At 45.5% G+C, this 21,274-nt stretch overlaps 1 protein-coding gene across 1 annotated transcript in view; it reads right to left on the bottom strand.

Moving 5' to 3' along the window:
- The window catches only part of chrdl2 (chordin-like 2), a 69,726-nt gene that overhangs the window by 23,185 nt on the left and 25,267 nt on the right, over positions 1 to 21,274 (bottom strand). The window contains exons 5-7 of the mRNA XM_078412040.1: positions 13,778 to 13,923; positions 2,537 to 2,630; positions 894 to 961 (exon numbers count right to left, since the gene is read on the bottom strand). Of these exons, the coding sequence (XP_078268166.1) occupies positions 894 to 961; positions 2,537 to 2,630; positions 13,778 to 13,923 (308 nt within the window). The remainder of the gene's footprint in view (positions 1 to 893; positions 962 to 2,536; positions 2,631 to 13,777; positions 13,924 to 21,274) is intronic.

The following is a 21,274-nucleotide window of genomic DNA, read 5'->3' as shown; positions in this document are numbered from 1 at the left end:
GAAATATTTCAACATCATCTTTATTTACCGTATATGTTCCGCCAAAATATTCCTCGTTCAGTAAAATACTGATCTGACCGTGAACATTTACTGCTCTGTACTGCTTGTAAATTCGGTTGAAGACAGACACAGAGTGCTGGTGTAACTCACCGGGACAGGCAGCATCTCTGGAGAGAAGGAAAGGGTGACGATTCGGGTCGAGACCCTTCTTCAGGCTGGTTCACTATCAATTTTAGTTTAGTATAGAGATACAGCGCGGAAACAGGCCCTTCGGCCACTGAGTCCGCGCCGACCAGCGATCCCCGCACACTAATACTATCCTAGGTATTTATTCACAAAATGCTGGAGTAACTCAGCGGGTCAGGCAGCATCTCAGGAGAGAAGGAACGGGCGACGTTTCGGGTCGATACCCTTCTTCAGACTGATGTCAGGGGGGCGGGATAAAGGAAGGATAGAGGTGGAGAGAGGAGGATAGAGGGAGATCTGGGAAGGGGGAGGGGAAGAGAGGGACAGAGGAACTATCTAAAGTTGGTGAAGTCGATGTTCATACCACTGGGCTGCAAGCTGCCCAAGCGAAATATGAGGTGCTGTTCCTCCAATTTCCGGTGGGCCTCACTATGGCACTGGAGGAGGCCCATGACATCCTACATACACTTACAATCTTACAATTTTACCAAGCCAATTAACCTACAAACCTGTACGTCTTTGGAGTGTGGGAAGAAACCGGAGCATATAGTTGGCAGTGTACTATGTTTACACATTCTGTTGTGCTGCTGTGAGTAGGAATGTCATTGTTCCATCTGGGACACACGACAATAAACCACTCCTGACTCTTGACTCCTAAACTGGGGGGAATGCGTTCGATGGTTTGTATTTGCTTTGTGGTACCTTACCGCTTCTCTGTTGGATGGTGGGTGGAAGATGCCGGCATCTGTTGTGTCCCAGGAGGGCTCTCCTTCCCCTGTTATTGAAAACAGATCTTCAGAAACACGATATGCAGCGGCTTTTTAGTGGAAGAGGGCGCACCACGCAACGTTTGACAACTGAAATGAGCCCGCTTTAGCGCTCGACGCGACAATGGTACGCAGAAGTGGCAGACGTTTGTCCTTGCTTCAGCAAGAGACTATGGTCCACAGGTTGTGTAGGAAGGAACTGCAGATGCTGGCTTAAATCGAAGATAGACACAAAATGCTGGAGTAACTCAGCGGGACAGGCATCATCTCTGGAGAGAAGGAATGGGTGGCGTTTCGGGTCGAGACCCTTCTTCAGTCATCTCTGGAGAGAAGGAATGGGTGGCGTTTCGGGTCGAGACCCTTCTTCAGACATCTCTGGAGAGAAGGAATGGGTGACGTTTCGGGTCGAAACATCCTTCAGACTGAAGAAGGGTCTCGACCCGAAACATTGCCCATTCCTTCTCTCCAGAGATGTTGCCTGCCCCGCTGAGTTACTCCGGCATTTTGTGTCTATGGTCCGCATGTTTGCCCCGTGCACACCTCTATCTGGTCAAGTGTGAAGCACCAATTGTTCTGGCCCAAGGCATCTTTAGACTTTAGAGATACAGCACGGAATCAGGCCCTTTAGCCCACCGGTTCCGTGCTGACCAGCGATCCCCGCACACTAGTGCACACTAGGGACAATTTACAATTTACAGAAGCCAATTATCCTGCAAACCTGCACGTCTTTGGAGTGCGGGAGGAAATCAGAGGAGCCAGAGAAAACCCACGCGGTCACAGGGAGAACGTACAAACTTCGTACAGACAGCACCCGTAGTCAGGATCGAACCCGGGTCTCTGGCGCTGTGAGGCAGCAACTCTACCACCGCGCCACCGTGCCGGCGCAGGTATTATGGGACCAGAGGTGTCGGAAGGAACTGCAGATGCTGGTTTATACCGAAGATAGACACAAAATGCTGGAGTAACTCAGCGGGACAGGCAGCATCTCTGGAGAGGAGGAATGGGTGACCCATTCCTTCACCCATTCACCCATTCCTTCTCTCCAGAGATGCTGCTTGACCCGCTGAGTTACTCCAGCATTTTGTGCCCATCTTATGGGCCGAAGGACCAGTTCCTGTGCCGTGCGGCACGATGACAGTCACTGGAACTTAGAAGGATGAGAGGGGATCTGATTGAAACGTATAAAATTATAAAAGTACTGGACAAGCTAGATGCAGGAAAAATGTTCCCAATATTGGGGAGTCTAGAACCAGGGGCCACACAGTCTAAGAATAAAGGGGAGGCCATTTAAAACTGAGATGAGAAAAAAACTTTTTCACCCAGAGGAATTTGTGGAATTCTCTGCCACAGAGGGCAGCGGAGGCCAATTCACTGGATGGATTTAAGAGAGAGATAGATAGAGCTCTAGGGGCTAGCGGAATCAAGGGATATGGAGAGAAGACAGGCACGGGTTACTGATTGTGGATGATCACAATGAATGGCGGTGCTGGCTCGAAGGGCCAAATGGCCTCCTCCTGCACCTATTTTCTATGTTTCTGTGTGTTCCATGTTCTACGTACACAATGTGAAGATGTTGAAATTACCTCGGCAAACCTGACAACAGGAATCGGGCGTGGAGATTGGGAATTGACAGGTCAGTTTTGGGCAGGTTCTCAGCCCACAGTACACGTTTCCTTCCTTTGGGAAAATAAAAATAAAACATGAACATTTTCGAGGCCACAATTCGAACGAATCTGCATTCGACCCTCCCCCACTTGCCCCCTTCCTCCCCCACCCCCTCCCCCACTCGTCTAACCAGTTCCACAGTTCTCCACATTGTATCCCTCATTCAGATCACACCTTCCCAAGCCTGGGGTGGTGGTGGAGGCAATATATAAACTGGAGGTGTGTACGTGGGAGAGTCTAGGACTAAACCACATTTCCCAACATTTATCCCCATTCCTACAATAAGACTCCACTGTTTTCTCAACAAATTATTTCTAGACAAATCATTATTTCTACAACTTCACTTTTTATAACACCCGTGGTAAATGATAGGTCCACCATGTAAAATCTCTCCTGCATCTGAAATGATGTTGTTCGACTGCAACGTGAATCGAATACTTTGCTGGCATCTGTTTTGATTCTCAATCAATGGTAAGTTTGTCAGTTTTATCGTGAGCAGTGTGAAGGTCTTTGGAATCTGCCACCACAGATAGAATACGCACATGAAAACATATTCAAGCAGACCAGGGTGGTGAATCTGTGGATGTGGAGAGGATGCTTCCACTAGTGGGAGAGTCTAGGACCACAGCCTCAGAATTAAAGGACGTTCTTTTAGGAAGGTGATGAGGAGGAATTTCTTTCGTCAGAGGGTGGCGAATCTGTGGGATTCTTTGCCACAGAAGGCTGTGGAGGCCACGTCAGTGGCTATATTTAAGGCAGAAATAAATAGATTGTAGATTAGTACGGGTGTCAGAGGTTATGGGGAGAAGGCAAGGGAATGGGGTTAGGAGGGAGAGACAGATCAGCCATGATTGAATGGCGGAGTAGGCTCGATGGGCCGAATGGCCTAATTCTACTCCTGTTCCTTATGATCCTTGCACATTAACACTACCCTCCACACACTAGGGGCACCTTACATTTACGCCAACCCTCTTAATCAACAAACTTGTGCGTCTCCAAGATCTCGGAGAAAACCCATGCAGGTCACGGGGAGAACGTACAAACTCCGTACAAACAAGCATCCGCAATCAGGATGGAACCCGGACCTCTGGCACGGTAAGGCAGCAACTCTACCGCTGCGCCACTCATGTCAGGTTTCTAGTTTAGTTTAGTTTATTGTCACGTGTACCGAGGTCCAGTCAGCGGAAAGACAATACATGATTACAATCGAGCCGTCCACAGTGTAATGATGCATGATAAAGGGAATAACGTTTAGGTAAGAAATATTTAAGTATAGAAGTTGGGAGGTCATGCTGCAGTTGTATAAGACGCTCGTGAGACCACATTTAGAATTTTGTGTTCAGTTCTGGGCACCATGTTATAGGAAAGATATTGTCAAGCTTGAAAGGGTTCAGAAAAGGTTTACGAGAGGAATCACGAGAGGAATAGACCGGGTAGAAGCACAAAGTCTTTTACCCAGAGTAGGGAAATCGAGAACCAGAGGACATAGGTTCAAGGTGAAGGGGAAAAGATTTAATAGGAATCCGAGGGGTAAACTTTTTCACACAGAGGGTGGTGGGTGTATGGAACGAGCTGCTAGAGGAGGTAGTTTAAGGCAGAGATAGACAGATTCTAGATTCTAGATAGATACGATAGTGGCATTTAAGAGACTTGGTGAATCTGTGGAATTCTGTGCCACAGACGGCTGTGGAGGCCAAGTCAGTGGATATTTTTAAGGCAGAGATAGACAGATTCACATCGTTTAAGACACAGTTGGACAGGTACATGGATAGGACAGGTTTGGAGGGATATGGACCAAGCGCAGGCAAGTGGGACTAGGGTAGCTGGGACATTATTGGCCGGTGTGGGCAAGTTGGGCCGAAGGGCCTGTTTCCACAGTGCATCACTCCATGACTACGACTCTACGACTAAGTGCTGCTGTTGGAGTTTAGGCTTAAAAGAGCTGAGCGATTGTAATGAGTGATTGCAGATCCACTTCTGGGACCAGCACACACACAGAGAGAGTCGCCTGGCTTGGCCGCCATCTTGCATTCTATTTAATTAATTTATTTAACATTTAATGGAACTGCTTTCTGTCGGATCAATAGAAGCACGTTATTGTAACTTCCACAAAGAGAGAGACAGCATTTCGACACATAATCCCTATGACACAGGGAGAAAATATCAGTGGGCTTAGCAGTACACGGTCAAAATTGCTGAAAGTGATATTTTAAATGCCAATAAACCAACATTAACACAGTTTCACCTATTCCTTGACTGAAACATGTGCCAAGGTTTTACACCACACAGTGGTAGGAATGCATATCCCCTCAACATCAAATTCTTCTGAGAAAGTTTTTACACACAAAGTGGAACACAGTAACGAAGGGGGTGGTTGAGATAGATACGATAGTGGCATTTAAGAGACTTGGTGAATCTGTGGAATTCTGTGCCACAGAAGGCTGTGGAGGCCAAGTCAGTGGATATTTTTAAGGCAGAGATAGACAGATTCTTGATTAGTACAGGCGCCAGGGGTTACGGGGAGAAGGCAGGAGAATGGGGTTAGGAGGGAGAGATAGATCAGCCACGACCGAATGGCGTAGTAGACTCGATGGGCCGAATGGCCTAATTCTGCTCCCATCACTTACGACATGACCTTTGGATAGGTACGTGGACATGCAGAGAATGGAGGGACATGGATCATGTATAGGCAGATAAGAGTTGTCTGAGGAAGGATCCTGATGCAAGGTGTTCTCCAGAGATGGAGAACCCGCTGAGTTACTCGAGCACTTTTTCGATAATAAGTTGGTCTCAGCATCATTTTCAGCAAAGACATTGTGGGCTGAAACGCCTGTTCCTGAGCTGTGCTGTTCTGTTCTATGCTCTATGTTTACAATAAACTCCACCCTTGTTCGTGAGGGGACAGACATTTCAGTTTAGTTTAGTTTAGTATAGAGATATTAGTTTAGGAAGGCGGAAACAGGCCCTTCGGCCCATCGGATCCTCGCTGACCAGCGATCCCCACACACTTACACACACTAGGGCCAATTTACAATTCTACCAAGCCAATTAACAAGAGACAATAGACAATAGACAATAGGTGCAGGAGGAGGCCATTCGGCCCTTCGAGCCAGCACCACCATTCAATGTGATCATGGCTGATCATTCTCAATCAGTACCCCGTTCCTGCCTTCTCCCCATACCCCCTGACTCCGCTATCCTTAAGAGCTCTATCCAGCTCTCTCTTGAATGCATTCAGAGAATTGACCTCCACTGCCTTCTGAGGCAAAGAATTCCACAGATTCACAACTCTCTGACTGAAAAAGTTTATCCTCATCTCAGTTCTAAATGGCCTACCCCTTATTCTTAAACCGTGGCCCCTTGTTCTGGACTCCCCCAACATTGGGAACATGTTTCCTGCCTCTAACGTGCCCAACCCCTTAATAATCTTATACGTTTCGATAAGATCTCCTCTCATCCTTCTAAATTCCAGTGTATAGAAGCCTAGTCGCTCCAGTCTTTCAACATATGATAGTCCCGCCATTCCGGGAATTAACCTAGTAAACCTACGCTGCACGCCCTCAATAGCAACCTACAAACCTGTTTGCCTTTGGAGTGTGGGAGGAATCATTGTCCTTGATAATGCTGCTGGCCTTGCCAAGGCAGCGTGAGGTATTAATGGAGTCAATGGAAGGTATGTCGGATGGAACATTTTCGGCGTCATGGACTATTTGACTTGTAGGGCTTGTTTCCATACTGTATATCCCATTATTAGAACATAAAACCTAAAGTTAGCAGGAATTTATAAATCCTGACACACTTCCAAGGTTTCCAATTAACTATAATTTCTTTCTTAAAAGTGACTGACTCTCCGACTCTACTGTCAAATTGCAGCATTAAATCAATGCAACAAAATCATTAAATTATACAATGTGATTAAGTTTCAAAGCAATCCAGGACAACTCAAAGTTAGCTCTACCATGGATTCTGTTCCTCCAGTGATCTTTTTCCTTAGCGCTAAGTAAAATTCAAAATTACAAATGAGCACGGTAGAAAGGCCTGGATAGAGTGGATGTGGAGAGGATGTTTCCACTAATGGGAAAGTCTGGGACCAGAGGGCACAGCCTCGGGATAAAATGACGTACCTTTAGAAAAGAGATGAGAAAGAACTTCTTTAGTCAGAGGGCGACGAATCTGGGGAATTCATTGCCACAGAAGGCTGTGGAGGCCGTCAAATGACATTAAGGCAGAGATAGATAGATTCTTGATTAGTACGGGTGTCAAGGGTTATGGGGAGAAGGCAGGAGAATGGGGTTGAGAGGGAAAAATAGACCAGCCATGATTGAACGGCGGAGTAGACTTGATGGGCCGAATGGCCCAATTCTGCTCCCAGAGCTCATGAAAGTATGAAAGCCTGCCACTAAATCCAATCCAAGATTTGAGCCAAATGAAATTCCAGGAAATATATTTCTTAATAGATGTAAACGTTGAGTGCCATCAATCCTTTTTTAAAAAAAAAACAGACAGAAAATGAACATAAACAGAATATTCAGTAATTTGTATAATTTCCAAAGGTTAGTGGATCAACATTGTAATCATTCACATGGTTCATGTAATCAGCTAATTTAGCAGTTATTCTGTATGTATGTGCTTTTTTAAGTACTCTTTATAATTAAATGCTCATCCTATTGACATGGTTATATATACACCTACAAACCAACATACTGGATCAGCAAATAATTGTAATACCCACTGCTGAAAAAAACAAGATATGAGATTTTAGATTTAGATTTAGAGATACAGCGCAGAAACAGGCCCTTCGGCCCACCGGGTCCGCGCCGCCCAGCGATCCCCGCACACTAACACTATCCTACACCCACAAGGGACAATTCTTTTTTTTTTTTTTACATTTTGCCCAGCCGATTAACCTACAAACCTGTGCGTCTTTGGAGTGTGGGAGGAAACCGAAGATCTCGGAGAAAACCCACGCACGTCACGGGGAGAACGTACAAACTCCGTACAGACGGCGCCCGTAGTCGGGATCGAACCTGAGTCTCCGGCGCTGCATTCGCTGTAAGGCAGCAACTCTACCGCTGCGCCACCGTGCCGCCAGATATACATGATATAGCGCCAGAGACCTGGGTTCGATCCTGACGACGGGTGCTGCCTGTGTGGAGTTTGTACGTACTCCCTGTGACCGCCTGGATTAGACAATAGACAATAGACAATAGGTGCAGGAGGAGGCCATTTGGCCCTTCGAGCCAGCACCACCATTCAATGTGATCATGGCTGATCATTCTCAATCAGTACCTCGATCCTGCTTTCTCCCCATACCCCCTGACTCCGCTATCCTTAACAGCTCTCTCTTGAATGCATTCAGAGAATTGGCCTCCACTGCCTTCTGAGGCAGAGAATTCCACAGATTTACAACTCTCTGAGTGAAAAAGTGTTTCCTCATCTCCGTTCTAAATGGCCTACCCCTTATTCTTAAACTGTAACCCTTGGTTCTGGACTCCCCCAACATCGGGACCATTTTTCCAGCATCTAGCCTGTCCAATCCCTTAAGAATTTTAAATGTTTCTATAAGATCCCCTCTCATCCTTCTAAATTCCAGTGAATGCAAGCCCAGTCAACCCATTCTTTCACCATAGGTATCACAAAATGCTGGAGTAACTCAGCGGGTCAGGCAGCATCTAGGAGAGAGGGAATGGGTGACGTTTCGGGTCGAGATCCTTCTTCAGACTGATCAGTTTCTTCCCAGCTGTTGTCAGGCAACTGAACCGTCCTACCACAACCAGTGAGCGGTGCTGAACTACTATCTACCTCATTGGAGACCCTCGGACTATCTTTGATCGGACTTTACCTTGCACTAAACGTTATTCACGTTATTCCCTTTATCATGTATCTGCACACTGTGGACGGCTCGATTGTCTTTCCGCTGACTGGTTAGCACGCCACAAAAGCTTTGCACTGTACCTCGGTACAGGTGACAGTAAACTAAACTCAAAACCTACTCCGGGCAGCGTTCTGGTAAACCTTCTTTTGACTCTACCATACAATTGCTTGCACCTATATCCCAACAGGGGTCAGGAGCTTCAAGAGGAGATGGGATAAAGATTGGAGATAGTCTAGAATCGTATTGTTTAGTTTAGTTTAATTTATTATCATGTGTACCGAGGTACAGTGAAAAGCTCTTGTTACGTGCTAATCAGTCAGTGGAAAGACACTTCAAATAGCCCCTGCTTTCCCTCTCTCTTCATCCCCTCCCCCTTCCCAGTTCTCCCACCAGTCTTCCTGTCTCTGACTACATTCTACCTCTGTCCTGCCCACTCCCCTGACACCAGTCTGAAGAAGTGTAAGAAAATAACTGCAGCTGCTGGTACAAATCGAAGGTATTTATTCGCAAAATGCTGGAGTAACTCAGCGGGACAGGCGGCATCTCGGGAGAGAAGGAATGGGTGACGTTTCGGGTCGAGACCTTTCTTCAGGCCTTCGGGTCTCGACCAGAAACGTCACCCATTTCTTCCTCTCCAGAGATGCTGCCTGACCTACTGAGTTAGTCCAGCATTTTGTGCCTACTGGTGGAAAGACAACACATGCAGGAAGGAACTGCAGATTGCTGGTTTAAATCGAAGGCCGGCACAAAATTGCTGGAGTAACTCAACACACGATACACAATCCAGCCAGTCACGGTGTACAGCGACAGGATAAGGGAATAACGTTTTTAGTGCAAGGTAAAGCCAGCAAAGTCCGACCAAAGGTGGTCCGAGTGTCTGGAATGATAGAAGAATGGGGTTGTCTATTAGAGCTGCAAAATATTTCTTCATCTACCTTCCCTTGGCCCCAGCAACGTTTCGAATGCTCAATCGTGGGGAAACAATGTTATGTTGCATTTGAAGCAAGGCGATCCATTGCTGGACAATATCGTTGACTTGTCCAGATCCATTGAGACAAGAATTTGGGACGAATTGTCATCGAGTCTACTTTTCACGCCCCGCTGTTACAGCGAGACCTTTACAAATACTGGAGGGATCATGCTTTTGCGTAGAAACGTAATCCCATTTGGTGTTTTTATTTCCCTTTCTAAAAGTGTTGACGTGACTTTGGATTTTGATCAGAGGTGCAGAGAGCTGCAGAGAATAACTGTTCTCAGCGATGCGTCCACAGTCGCGGCTCGCAGCCAACATGACCCAATCTTGGCTCATAGTTGAGTATAGGAGCAAAGAGGCCCTTCTGCAGTTGTACAGGGGCCCTAGTGAGACCGCACCTGGAGTACTGTGTGCAGTTTTGGTCTCCAAATTTGAGGAAGGATATTCTTGCTATTGAGGGCGTGCAGCGTAGGTTTACTAGGTTAATTCCCGGAATGGCGGGACTGTCATATGTTGAAAGACTGGAGCGACTAGGCTTGTATACACTGGAATCTAGAAGGATGAGAGGAGATCTTATCAAAACGTATAAGATTATTAAGGGGTTGGACACGTTAGAGGCAGGAAACATGTTCCCAATGTTGGGGGAGTCCAGAACCAGGGGCCACAGTTTAAGAATAAGGGGTAGGCCATTTAGAACTGAGATGAGGAAAAACTTTTTCAGTCAGAGAGTTGTGAATCTGTGGAATTCTCTGCCTCAGAAGGCAGTGGAGGCCAATTCTCTGAATGCATTCAAGAGAGAGCTGGATAGAGCTCTTAAGGATAGCGGAGTCAGGGGGTATGGGGAGAAGGCAGGAACGGGGTACTGATTGTGAATGATCAGCCATGATCAGATTGAATGGCGGTGCTGGCTCGAAGGGCCGAATGGTCTCCTCCTGCACCTATTGTCTATTGTCAATTGTCTATGTTCTCTTGCTTTTTTTTTTCAAGAATAATCTTTTTTTGGGGGGTTTTAAAATTAAAATAAAATCTACATCTCTTTTGATTTGTTGGGTTTTTTTTTCTTTTCGCTGCCTATTGCATCTGACGATTGCTAAAAACCTCAGCCAAGTGCCAAACTTCAATTAACTCAAAACCCCCCAAAAAAGAAAAGTTAATAAACATTGCGTTATATAAAAGGTCAGTTTATTCCTTCTGCGCGGTTTATTTTTCGACTTGCTGTCAACGGGAGATTTTTCTTTTAAAGTTTTTGGAGGTTTTTCTTTAAAAAAAAAAAAAAAAGAATCACTTATCCATGTGGGAAGAGTGTTTAATATGCACCTTTCGTGCAAAAATAAATATTAAGTGGTTGGAGGGAGAAAAATAAATAAAGAAAGTGGTGGAATGCCAACTCGCTAACAGTCTGCCTGACGTGAAATGTTTCTATCCATCTGGCGCCGTCCGTTTGGCATCGCGACTCCCCGACGAGTGGAAAACAATCTCACAATACATCACCACAAGGCGATGTGTGCGCTTGGCCAAAGGCGAGCTTGGAGCAGTGGACCTGCGACAATTGTTCAGCCTGGGAACGCACGCAGCTCGACTCCCACCCACTCCGTCTGGAGCCTTGAATTAAGTTATCTCAATCCCCCACACCCCTACGCCCCAAAAAAAATCATTACCCAACTCCCCCTCCCACCACCCCCCCCCCCCCTCCCCCCCGCCCTAGTCCCATTGCTTCAGAGCTAACCAAGATTAGAACATTGGATCTCACTCCAAACGCACGCTATCTTGCTATCTTTCATAATGCCATAGGTTCTAGGGGCAGAATTAGGCCATTCGCCCCATCAAGTCTATTCTACCATTCGATCATGGCTGAACGATCTCATATTCCTAACCCCATTCTCCCCATAACCCCTGACACCTTTCAAAGAGACAAGCGTGCTGGAGTAACTCAGCGGGTCAGGCAACATCTCTGGAGGACACGGATAGGTGACGTTTCACAGAGTGCTGGAGTAACTCAGCGGGTCAGGCAACATCTCTGGAGGACACGGATAGGTGACGTTTCACAGAGTGCTGGAGTAACTCAGCGGGTCAGGCAGCATCTCTGGAGAACATGGATAGGTGACGTTTCACAGAGTGCTGGAGTAACTCAGCGGGTCAGGCAACATCTCTGGAGAACATGGATAGGTGACGTTTCACAGAGTGCTGGAGTAACTCAGCGGGTCAGGTTGCATCTCTGGAGATCTTGGATAGGTGACGATTCACAGAGTGCTGGAGTAACTCAGCGGGTCAGGCAACATCTCTGGAGAACATGGATAGGTGACGTTTCACAGAGTGCTGGAGTAACTCAGCGGGTCAGGCAGCATCTCTGGAGATCTTGGATAGGTGACGCTTTGGGTCGGGACCCTTCTTCTTGGACTCTTTATCAGACTGCAGATGTGTAAGAAAAAAACTGCAGATGTTGGTTTAAATTGAAGGTAGGCGCAAAATGCTGGAGTATTTCAGCGGGACAGGCAGCATCTCTGGAGAGAAGGAATGGGTGACGTTTCGGGTCGAGACCCTTCTTCAGACTGAAGAAGGGTCTCGACCCAAAAGATGCTGGTTAATACACAACAGGACACAAAGTGCTGGAGTAACTTAGCGGGTCGGGCAGCATCTCTGGAGAACTTGGATAGGCAACATTTCGGGTCGATTTCTGTCTGAAGAAGGGTCTTGTCATGAAATGTCACCTATCAATGTTCTCCAGAGATGCTGCCTAACCCGTCGACTTACTCCAGCACTTTGTGTCTATCGTTGGTATAAACCAGCATCTGCAGCTCTTTGTTTCTACAGCACTGTCTACCCTTGCTGTTCCAGGTGTCAACTTCTCTACATCGACGAGACCAAGCGTAGCTCGGTGATCGTTTCACTGAACACCTCCGCTCAGTCCGTCTTAACCCACTTGATCTCCCGGTGGCTCAGCACTTTAACTCCCCCTCCCATTCCCAATCTGACCTTTCTGTCCTGGGCCTCCTCCATTGTCAGAGTGAGGCCCAGCGCAAATTGGAGGATCAGCACCTCATATTTCGCTTGGGCAGCTTACACCCCAGCGGTTTGAACATTAACTTCTCCAACTTCAGATAGCCCTTGCTTTCCCTCTCCATCCCCTCCCCCTTCCCGCTTCTCCCACCAATCTTACTGTCTCCGACTACATGCTCTCTTTGTCCCGCCCCCTCCCCTGACACCAGTCTGAAGAAGGGTCTTGACCCGAAACGTCACCCATTCCTTCTCTCCAGAGATGCTGCCTGACCCGCTGAGTTACTCCAGCATTGTGTGTCTAGCCCAACACACTGTTGGTTCAAGTTACCTCGAGCTAACAGGGGGCCGGTATTGCCTGGGGTTACAACAGGCTATTCCCATTGTAAGCCTTGCTGTTATTATCCAGGGTCACTTGCTAGGCTTTGTCCTGCCCCCATCTCTTTTCCAGCTTTCTCCCCACTATTACGAGCAGCCTGAAGAAGAGTCCCGATCCAAAACGTCACCGATCCATGAAGACACTTTTGTAACTTTGTCGGGCGCCCAATATTCTTGTCATACATTGTGTCGTTGTGTGTAAAACAAAGAATTTCACTGTACCAGGTACATGTGACAAAGTATCAATCAATCAGTATTAATCAATCAATCGATCAATCCCTCCAATCTAATGCAGAGATAGATTCTTGATTAGTGCGGGTGTCAGAGGTTTTGGGGAGAAGGCAGGAGAATGGGGTTAGGAGGGAGAGGTAGATCAACCATGAATTGAATGGCGGAGTAGACATTGATGGGCCGAATGGCCTAATTCTACTCCTATCACTTATGATCAATCAATCAATCAATCAACCAAGATTCCAGCATCTGCAGTTCCTTGTGAGCCCAGCTTTAAAGGTACACCTAGAATTGGTTTAAAATAAATTGCAGCTAGTTTTATGTTTAGTTTAGTTTAGTTTAGTTTAGAGATACAGCGTGGAAGCAGGAACTTGGGCCCATCGAGTCTGCACCGACCAGCGATCCCCGCAGACTAACACTATCCTACACTCACCAGTGACAATTTACACTTATACCAAGCCAATTATCCAACAAACTTGTACGCCTTTGGAGTGTGGGAGGAAACCGGAGCACCCAGGGTAAGCCCCACGTGGTCACGGGGAGAAGGTGCAAACTCCGTACAGACAGCACCCGTATGGTATGGTATGGTGTGGTATAGTATAGTAGAGTGTTGTATAGGACAGGATGGAGCCTGGGTCTCTGGCGCCATGAGGCAGCGACTCTACCAGCTGCACCACCGTGCTGCTGCGTGAGAGAAACGTCACCTACCGAGCAGCTACACTGTGCACACTGGTTGGGATGTCGCGACAAGAACAGTCCTTCTGCCACAAACATCTCGCCATGCTGGTACGTGGTACTGTTGTATTCACAGGATTTGCCAATGACTTTGGCAGCTGTCGGGTTGTGGTAGTCTTCTGTGGGAGAGAAGGGAGAACATGTGTTACAGAGCACATATACAGAGGTATGGTATGGTGTGGTGTAGTATAGTGTTGTATAGTATAGTAATGTATGGTATAGTATAGTATAGTATAGTAATGTATGGTATAGTATAGTATAGTATAGTAATGTATGGTATAGTATAGTATAGTATAGTATAGTATAGTATAGTATAGTATAGTATAGTATAGTATAGTATAGTATAGTATAGTATAGTATAGTATAGTATTGTATAGTATAGTAATGTAGCAGCAGCAGCAATCAGCAGCAGCAGCAAGCAGCAAGCAGCAGTAGCAGCAGCAAGCAGCAGTAGCAGCAGCAAGCAGCAAGCAGCAGTAGCAGCACCAAGCTGTGTTACTTGGGAAGTAGTGTGTGGGGATTGTGTGGGGATAGTAAGGAGTAAGACCTGTGTGATCTCCCGGACTAGTTTCGATCGCCTAGCTTGGGGTCGGAGAGGAATTTCCCGGATTTTTTCCCAAATTGGCCTGGGTTTTTTATCCGGTTTTTCGCCTCTCCCAGGAGATCACTCAGTTCTTTTGGGTGGGTGGTTGGAGCGGTTGGAGTAGCGGCCGGGCGGTAGGTTTAGTAACCGAGCGCGGGGCTTTGTTTTGGAGAGTATGACTGCCAGGGCAGTTTTTTGTTCTGGGTGTCAGATGTGGGGAATCTGGGAGTCTGATAGTCTTCCAGACATCCACATCTGCGCCAGGTGTGACGAGATGGGGCTCCTAAGGGACCGTATTAGGAACCTGGAGCGGCAGATTGATGACCTCCGTCTGATCAGGGAGAGTGAGGAGGTTATAGATAGGAGTTACAGGGAGGTGGTCACTCCTAGACTACGGGAGGTAGACAAGTGGGTCACTGTTAGGGGGGGCAAGGAACAGAGGCAGGGACTAGGGAGTACCCCGGTGGCTGTACCCCTTGGAAATAAGTACTCCTGTTTAAGTACTGTTGGGGGGGACAGTCTACCTGGGGGCAACGACGGTGCCCGGGCCTCTGGCAAGGAGTCCGGCCCTGTTGCTCAGAAGGGTAGGGAAAGGAAGAGGAGAGCAGTAGTAATAGGGGACTCTATAGTGAGGGGGTCAGATAGGCGTTTCTGTGGACGCAGTCGGGAGACCCGGATGGTGGTTTGCCTCCCTGGTGCCGGTGTCCGGGATGTGTCTGAGCGTGTCCAGGATATCCTGAAAGGGGAGGGAGAGGAGCCAGAGGTCGTGGTACATATAGGTACCAACAATATAGGTAGGATAAGGGAAGAGGTCCTGAAAGGAGAATTCAGGGGGCTAGGAAGAGAGTTAAAAAAAAGGACTTCCAAAGTAATAATCTCAGGCTTACTGCCTGTGCCACGCGATAGTGAGAATAGGAATGGAGTGAGGTGGAGGATAAATACGTGGCTGAGGAACTGGTGCAGGGAGCAGGGTTTCAAGTTTCTGGATCATTGGGACCTCTTCTGGGGGAAGTATGACCTGTACAAAAAGGATGGGTTGCATCTGAACCCGAGGGGAACCAATATCCTGGCGGGGAGATTTGCTAAAATAACTGCGGAGACTTTAAACTAGTACGGTTGGGGGGAGGGACTCAAACACAGATAGCTAATTGGCAGTGTGTGAGGCAGGAGGCAGAAAAGGAAAACACTCAGACCCAATATGTAGGAGAGAAAGAAGGGAAAAGAAATAAACTGAGAATAAGAAATGATGGGTCCCTTAAATGTGTATATTTTAATGCTAGGAGCATTGTAAGAAAGGTGGATGAGCTTAGAGCCTGGATTGACATCTGGAAGTATGATGTTGTGGCGATCAGTGAAACATGGTTGCAGGAGGGTTGCGATTGGCAATTAAATATTCCAGGATTTCATTGTTTCAGATGTGATAGAATCGGAGGGGCAAGAGGTGGGGGTGTTGCATTGCTTGTCAGGGAGGATATCACAGCAGTGCTTTGGCAGGACAGACTAGAAGGCTCGATTAAGGAGGCTGTTTGGGTGGAACTCAGAAATGAGAAAGGTTTAGCAACACTTATAGGGGTGTATTATAGACCGCCAAATAGGGAACGAGAATTGGAAGAGCAAATATGTAAGGAGATAGCAGATATTAGTAGTAAGCACAGAGTGGTGATTGTGGGTGATTTCAATTTTCCGTATATAGACTGGGAATCACATTCTGTTAAAGGGCTGGATGGTTTGGAGTTTGTAAAATGTGTGCAGGATAGTTTTTTGCAGCAATACGTAGAGGTGCCTACCAGAGAAGGGGCAGTGTTGGACCTCCTGTTAGGAAATGAGATGGGTCAGGTGACGGAGGTATGTGTTGAGGAGCACTTTGGGTCTAGTGATCATAATGCCATTAGTTTCAATATCATTATGGAGAAGGTCAAATCTGGACCAAGGGTTGAGATTTTGGATTGGAGAAAGGCTAATTTTGAGGAGATGAGAAAGGATTTAAAAGGAGTGAAATGGAAATTGTTGTTTTATGAAAAGGATATAATAGAGAAATGGAGGATATTTAAAGGTGACATTTTGAGAGTATAGAGTCTTTATGTCCCTGTTCGGTGGAAAGGAAAGAATAATAATTTGAAAGAGCCGTGGTTTTCCAGGGAAATTGGACACTTGGTTCGGAAAAAGAGGGAGATATACAATAAATATAAGCGGCAGGGAGTAAATGAGGTTCTTGAGGAATATAAAGAATGTAAAAGGAATCTTAAAAAGGAAATTAGAAAAGCGAAAAAAAGATATGAGGCTGCTTTGGCAAGTAATGTAAAAGTAAACCCCAAGGGGTTCTACAGATATGTCAATAGCAAAAGGATAGTGAGGGATAAAATTGGTCCATTAGAGAGTCAGAGTGGACAGCTATGTGCTGAGCCGGAAGAAATGGGGGAGATATTAAACAATTTCTTTTCTTCGGTATTTACCGAGGAGAAGGATATTGAATTATGTGAGGTAAGCGAAACAAGTAGAGTAGTGATGGAAATTAGGAGGATTAAAGAAGAGGAGGTACGGACACTTTTGAAGAATATAAAAGTGGATAAGTCTCCAGGTCCTGATAGGATACTCCCTAGGACATTGAGGGAAGTTAGTGCAGAAATAGCAGGGGCTATGACGGAAATATTTCAAACGTCATTAGAAACAGGGATGGTGCCGGAAGATTGGCGCATTGCGCATGTTGTGCCTTTGTTTAAAAAAGGTTCTAAAAGTAAACCTAGCAATTATAGACCTATTAGTTTGACGTCTGTGGTGGGAAAATTAATGGAAAAGATACTTAGGGACAATATATATAATTATTTGGATAATCAAGGCCTGATTAGAAACAGTCAACATGGATTTGTGCCTGGAAGGTCATGTTTGACTAATCTTCTTGAATTTTTTGAAGAGGTTACCAGGGAAATTGATAAGGGCAAGGCTGTGGATGTTGTCTATATGGACTTCAGTAAGGCATTTGACAAGGTTCCACATGGAAGGTTGATTAAGAAGGTTAAATCGTTGGGTATTAATAGTGAGGTTGCAAGATGGATTCAACAATGGCTGAATGGGAGATACCAGAGGGTAACGGTTGACAATTGTATGTCAGGTTGGAGGCCAGTGTCTAGTGGAGTGCCCCAAGGATCTGTGTTGGGTCCACTGTTGTTTGTCATTTACATTAATGATCTGGATGATGGTGTGGCAAATTGGATTAGTAAATATGCAGATGATACTAAGATAGGTGGAGTAGTTGATAGTGAGGTAGATTTTCAAAGTCTACAGAGAGACTTGGGCCTTTTGGAAGGGTGGGCTGAAAGATGGCAGATGGAGTTTAATGCTGATAAGTGTGAGGTGCTGCATTTTGGTAGGACAAATCAAAATAGGACGTACAGGGTAAATGGTAGGGAATTGAGGAATGCAGTGGAACAGAGGGATCTGGGAATAACTGTGCATTGTTCCCTGAACGTGGAATCTCATGTGGATAGGGTGGTGAAGAAGGCGTTTGGTATGCTTGCCTTTATAAATCAGAGCATCGAGTATAGAAGTTGGGATGTAATGTTGAAATTGTACAGGGCATTGGTGAGGCCGAATCTGGAGTATGGTGTGCAGTTCTGGTCGCCAAATTATAGGAAGGATGTCGATAAAATGGAGAGGGTACAGAGGAGATTTACTAGAATGTTGCCTGGGTTTCAGCACTTAGGCTACAGAGAGAGGTTGAACAGGTTGGGTCTTTATTCTTTGGAGCGTAGAAGGTTGAGGGGGGACTTGATAGAGGTTTTTAAAATTTTGAGAGGGACGGACAGAGTTGACGTGGGTAGGCTTTTCCCTTTGAGAGTGGGGAAGATTCCAACAAGGGGACATAGCTTCAGAATTGAGGGACAAAGGTTTAGGGGTAACATGAGGGGTAACTTCTTTACTCAGAGGGTGGTGGCTGTATGGAATGGGCTTCCGGTGGAAGTGGTGGAGGCTGGCTCGATTTTATTATTTAAGAGTAAATTGGATAGGTATATGGATGGGAGGGGATTGGAGGGTTATGGTCTGAGTGCAGGTAGATGAGACTAGGTCAGGGAGAATGGTCGGCGTGGACTGGTAGGGCCGGACAGGTCTGTTTCCACGCTGTAGTTGTTATATGTTATATGTTATATGTATGGTGTAGTATAGTATAGTATAGTATGGTATGGTATGGTGTAGTATAGTATAGTATAGTATAGTATGGTATGGTATGGTGTAGTATAGTATAGTGTTGTATAGTAGAGTAATGTATGGTGTAGTGAAGTATAGTATAGTATAGTATAGTATAGTATAGTATAGTATAGTATAGTATAGTATAGTATAGTATAGTATAGTATAGTATGGCATGGTACGGTGTAGTATGGTATAGTGTTGTATAGTATAGTAATGTGTGGTGTAGTATAGTATAGTATAGTATAGTACAGTATAGTATAGTATTGTATAGTATAGTATAGTATAGTATAGTATAGTATAGTATAGTATAGTATAGTATAGTATAGTATAGTATAGTATTGTATAGTATAGTATAGTATAGTATAGTATAGTATAGTATAGTATAGTATAGTATAGTATAGTATAGTATGGTATGGTATGGTACGGTGTAGTATGGTATAGTGTTGTATAGTATAGTAATGTGTGGTGTAGTATAGTATAATAATAATAATAATAATAATGCATTACATTTATATAGCGCTTTTCAAACACTCAAAGACGCTTTACAGGGATTTCTAGAACATAGAGAAGAAAATAAATAGATAAATAAGTAAACGAACAGAAAAAGGAGACAGAAGGTGAGGTGACGGTCAGTGGTTGAAGGCAGTGCTGAACAGGTGGGACTTCAATGATGTTTTGAATGTGGTGAGTGAGGAGGAGTCTCTGACGGTTTGGGGTAGTGAGTTCCAGAGGGTGGGAGCAGCGATGGAGAAAGCCCTGTCCCCCCAGGATCTGAGTTTGGTCCGGATGGGGGGGGGACAGGAGGTTGGCAGCAGCAGAGCGGAGGGTGCAGGTGGGAGTGTGCCTGTGGAGGAGGTCAGTCAGGTAGGATGGGGCCAGGTTATGGAGGGCTTTGTAGGTCATGAGGAGGATTTTGTACTGGAATATCTGGGGGATGGGGAGCCAGTGGAGTTTGTAAAGGACGGGGGTGATATGGTCACGGATCGGGGAGTGGGTGAGTAGACGGGCAGCGGAGTTTTGAATGTATTGAAGTATAGTATAGTGTTGTATAGTATACTATAATATGCCATAGCATAGTATAGTATAGTATAGTATAGTATAGTATAGTATAGTATAGTATAGTATAGTATAGTATAGTATAGTATAGTATAGTATAGTATAGTATAGTATGGTATAGTATAGTATGGTATAGTATAGTATGGTATAGTATAGTGTTGTATAGTATAGTGTTGTATAGTATAGTAATGTATGGTGTGGTTTCATATATGATAGCATGGTGTGGTATAGTATAGTATAGTATAGTATAGTATAGTATAGTATAGTATAGTATAGTATAGTATAGTATAGTATAGTATAGTATAGTATAGTATAGTATAGTATAGTATAGTATAGTAGAGTATAGCATTGTGGGAAAATAACTGCAGATGCTGGTTCAAATCGAAGGTATCACAAAACGCTGGAATAAACTAAATTGAATAAACTCATCTGTATAGCGTAGTATAGTATAGTATAGCATAGTATAATATAATGTAGTATAGTAATGGTATAGCACAAAGTGCTGGAGCAACTCAACAAAGCCAATTAACCTACAAACCTTTCTGGCTTTGGAGTGTGGGAGGAAACCGGAGCATCCGGAGAAAACCTGCGCAGGTCACGGGGAGAACGTACAAACTCCGTACACACAGCACCCGTAGTCAGGGTCGAACCCGGGTCTCTGGCGTTGTAAGGCAGTAACTACCACTGCACCACCTGCCTGAACATTACCTCTTAAACTCAGTTTAAACTTGAAATTTATACAAGCCCAGAAATACATAGATACATAGACAATAGGTGCAGAAGTAAGCCCTTCGAGCCAGCACTGCCATTCAATGTGATCATGGCTGATCATCCACAATCAGTACCCCGTTCCTGCCTTCTCACAATGATTCTGCTATCCCTAAGAGCTCTATCTAACTCTCTTTTGAATGCATCCAGTGAATTGGCCTCCACTGCCTTCTGTGACAGAGAATTCCACAGATTCACAACTCTCTGGGTGAAAAAAGTTTTTCCACATCTCAGTTCTAAATGGCCTACCCCTTATTCTTAGACTGTGTGGCCCCTGGGTCTGGACTCCCCCAACATTGGGAACATTTTTCCTGCATCTAGCTTGTCCAGTCCTTTTATATGCATGCATAGAAATCGTCCCACGGGCTCACAAGATGCCTTGGCTGTGACTGGGGCCGCTGGGACAATCGGAATCTGCCACATTAAGACTAAAAGTGAACACAACACATCGTAATGTAGTGAATATCGTGGTGTAGACAAGATTTATGAGGATGATGCCAGGACTCGAGGGCCAGCACTATAGGGAGAGTGCAGGAAGGAACTGCCAATGTGGGTTTAAACTGAAGATAGACACAAAAATGCTGGAGTAACTCAGCGGGACAGGCAGCATCTCTGGAGAGAAGGAACCGGTGATGTTTCAGATCGAGACCCTTCTTCAGCCTTCAGAGGTTGGGCAGGGTAGGACTCATAAGTTCATATGTTCGTAGGTGATAGAAGTAGAATTAGAATTCGCCCCATCAAGTCTACTCCACCATTCAATCATGGCTGACCTAACCCCATTCTCCTGCCCTCTCCCCTTTAACCCCTGACCCCCTTCTAATCAAGAATCTATCAATCTCTGCCTTAAAAATATCCATTGACTTGGCCTCCACAGCCTT

This window comes from Rhinoraja longicauda, chromosome 15, assembly GCF_053455715.1.
Source record: "Rhinoraja longicauda isolate Sanriku21f chromosome 15, sRhiLon1.1, whole genome shotgun sequence".
In the NCBI taxonomy this organism is placed as follows: Eukaryota; Metazoa; Chordata; class Chondrichthyes; order Rajiformes; family Arhynchobatidae; genus Rhinoraja; species Rhinoraja longicauda.
Note: the sequence above shows the minus strand (reverse complement) of the source record. Positions and strands in the feature narration are given on the sequence as shown.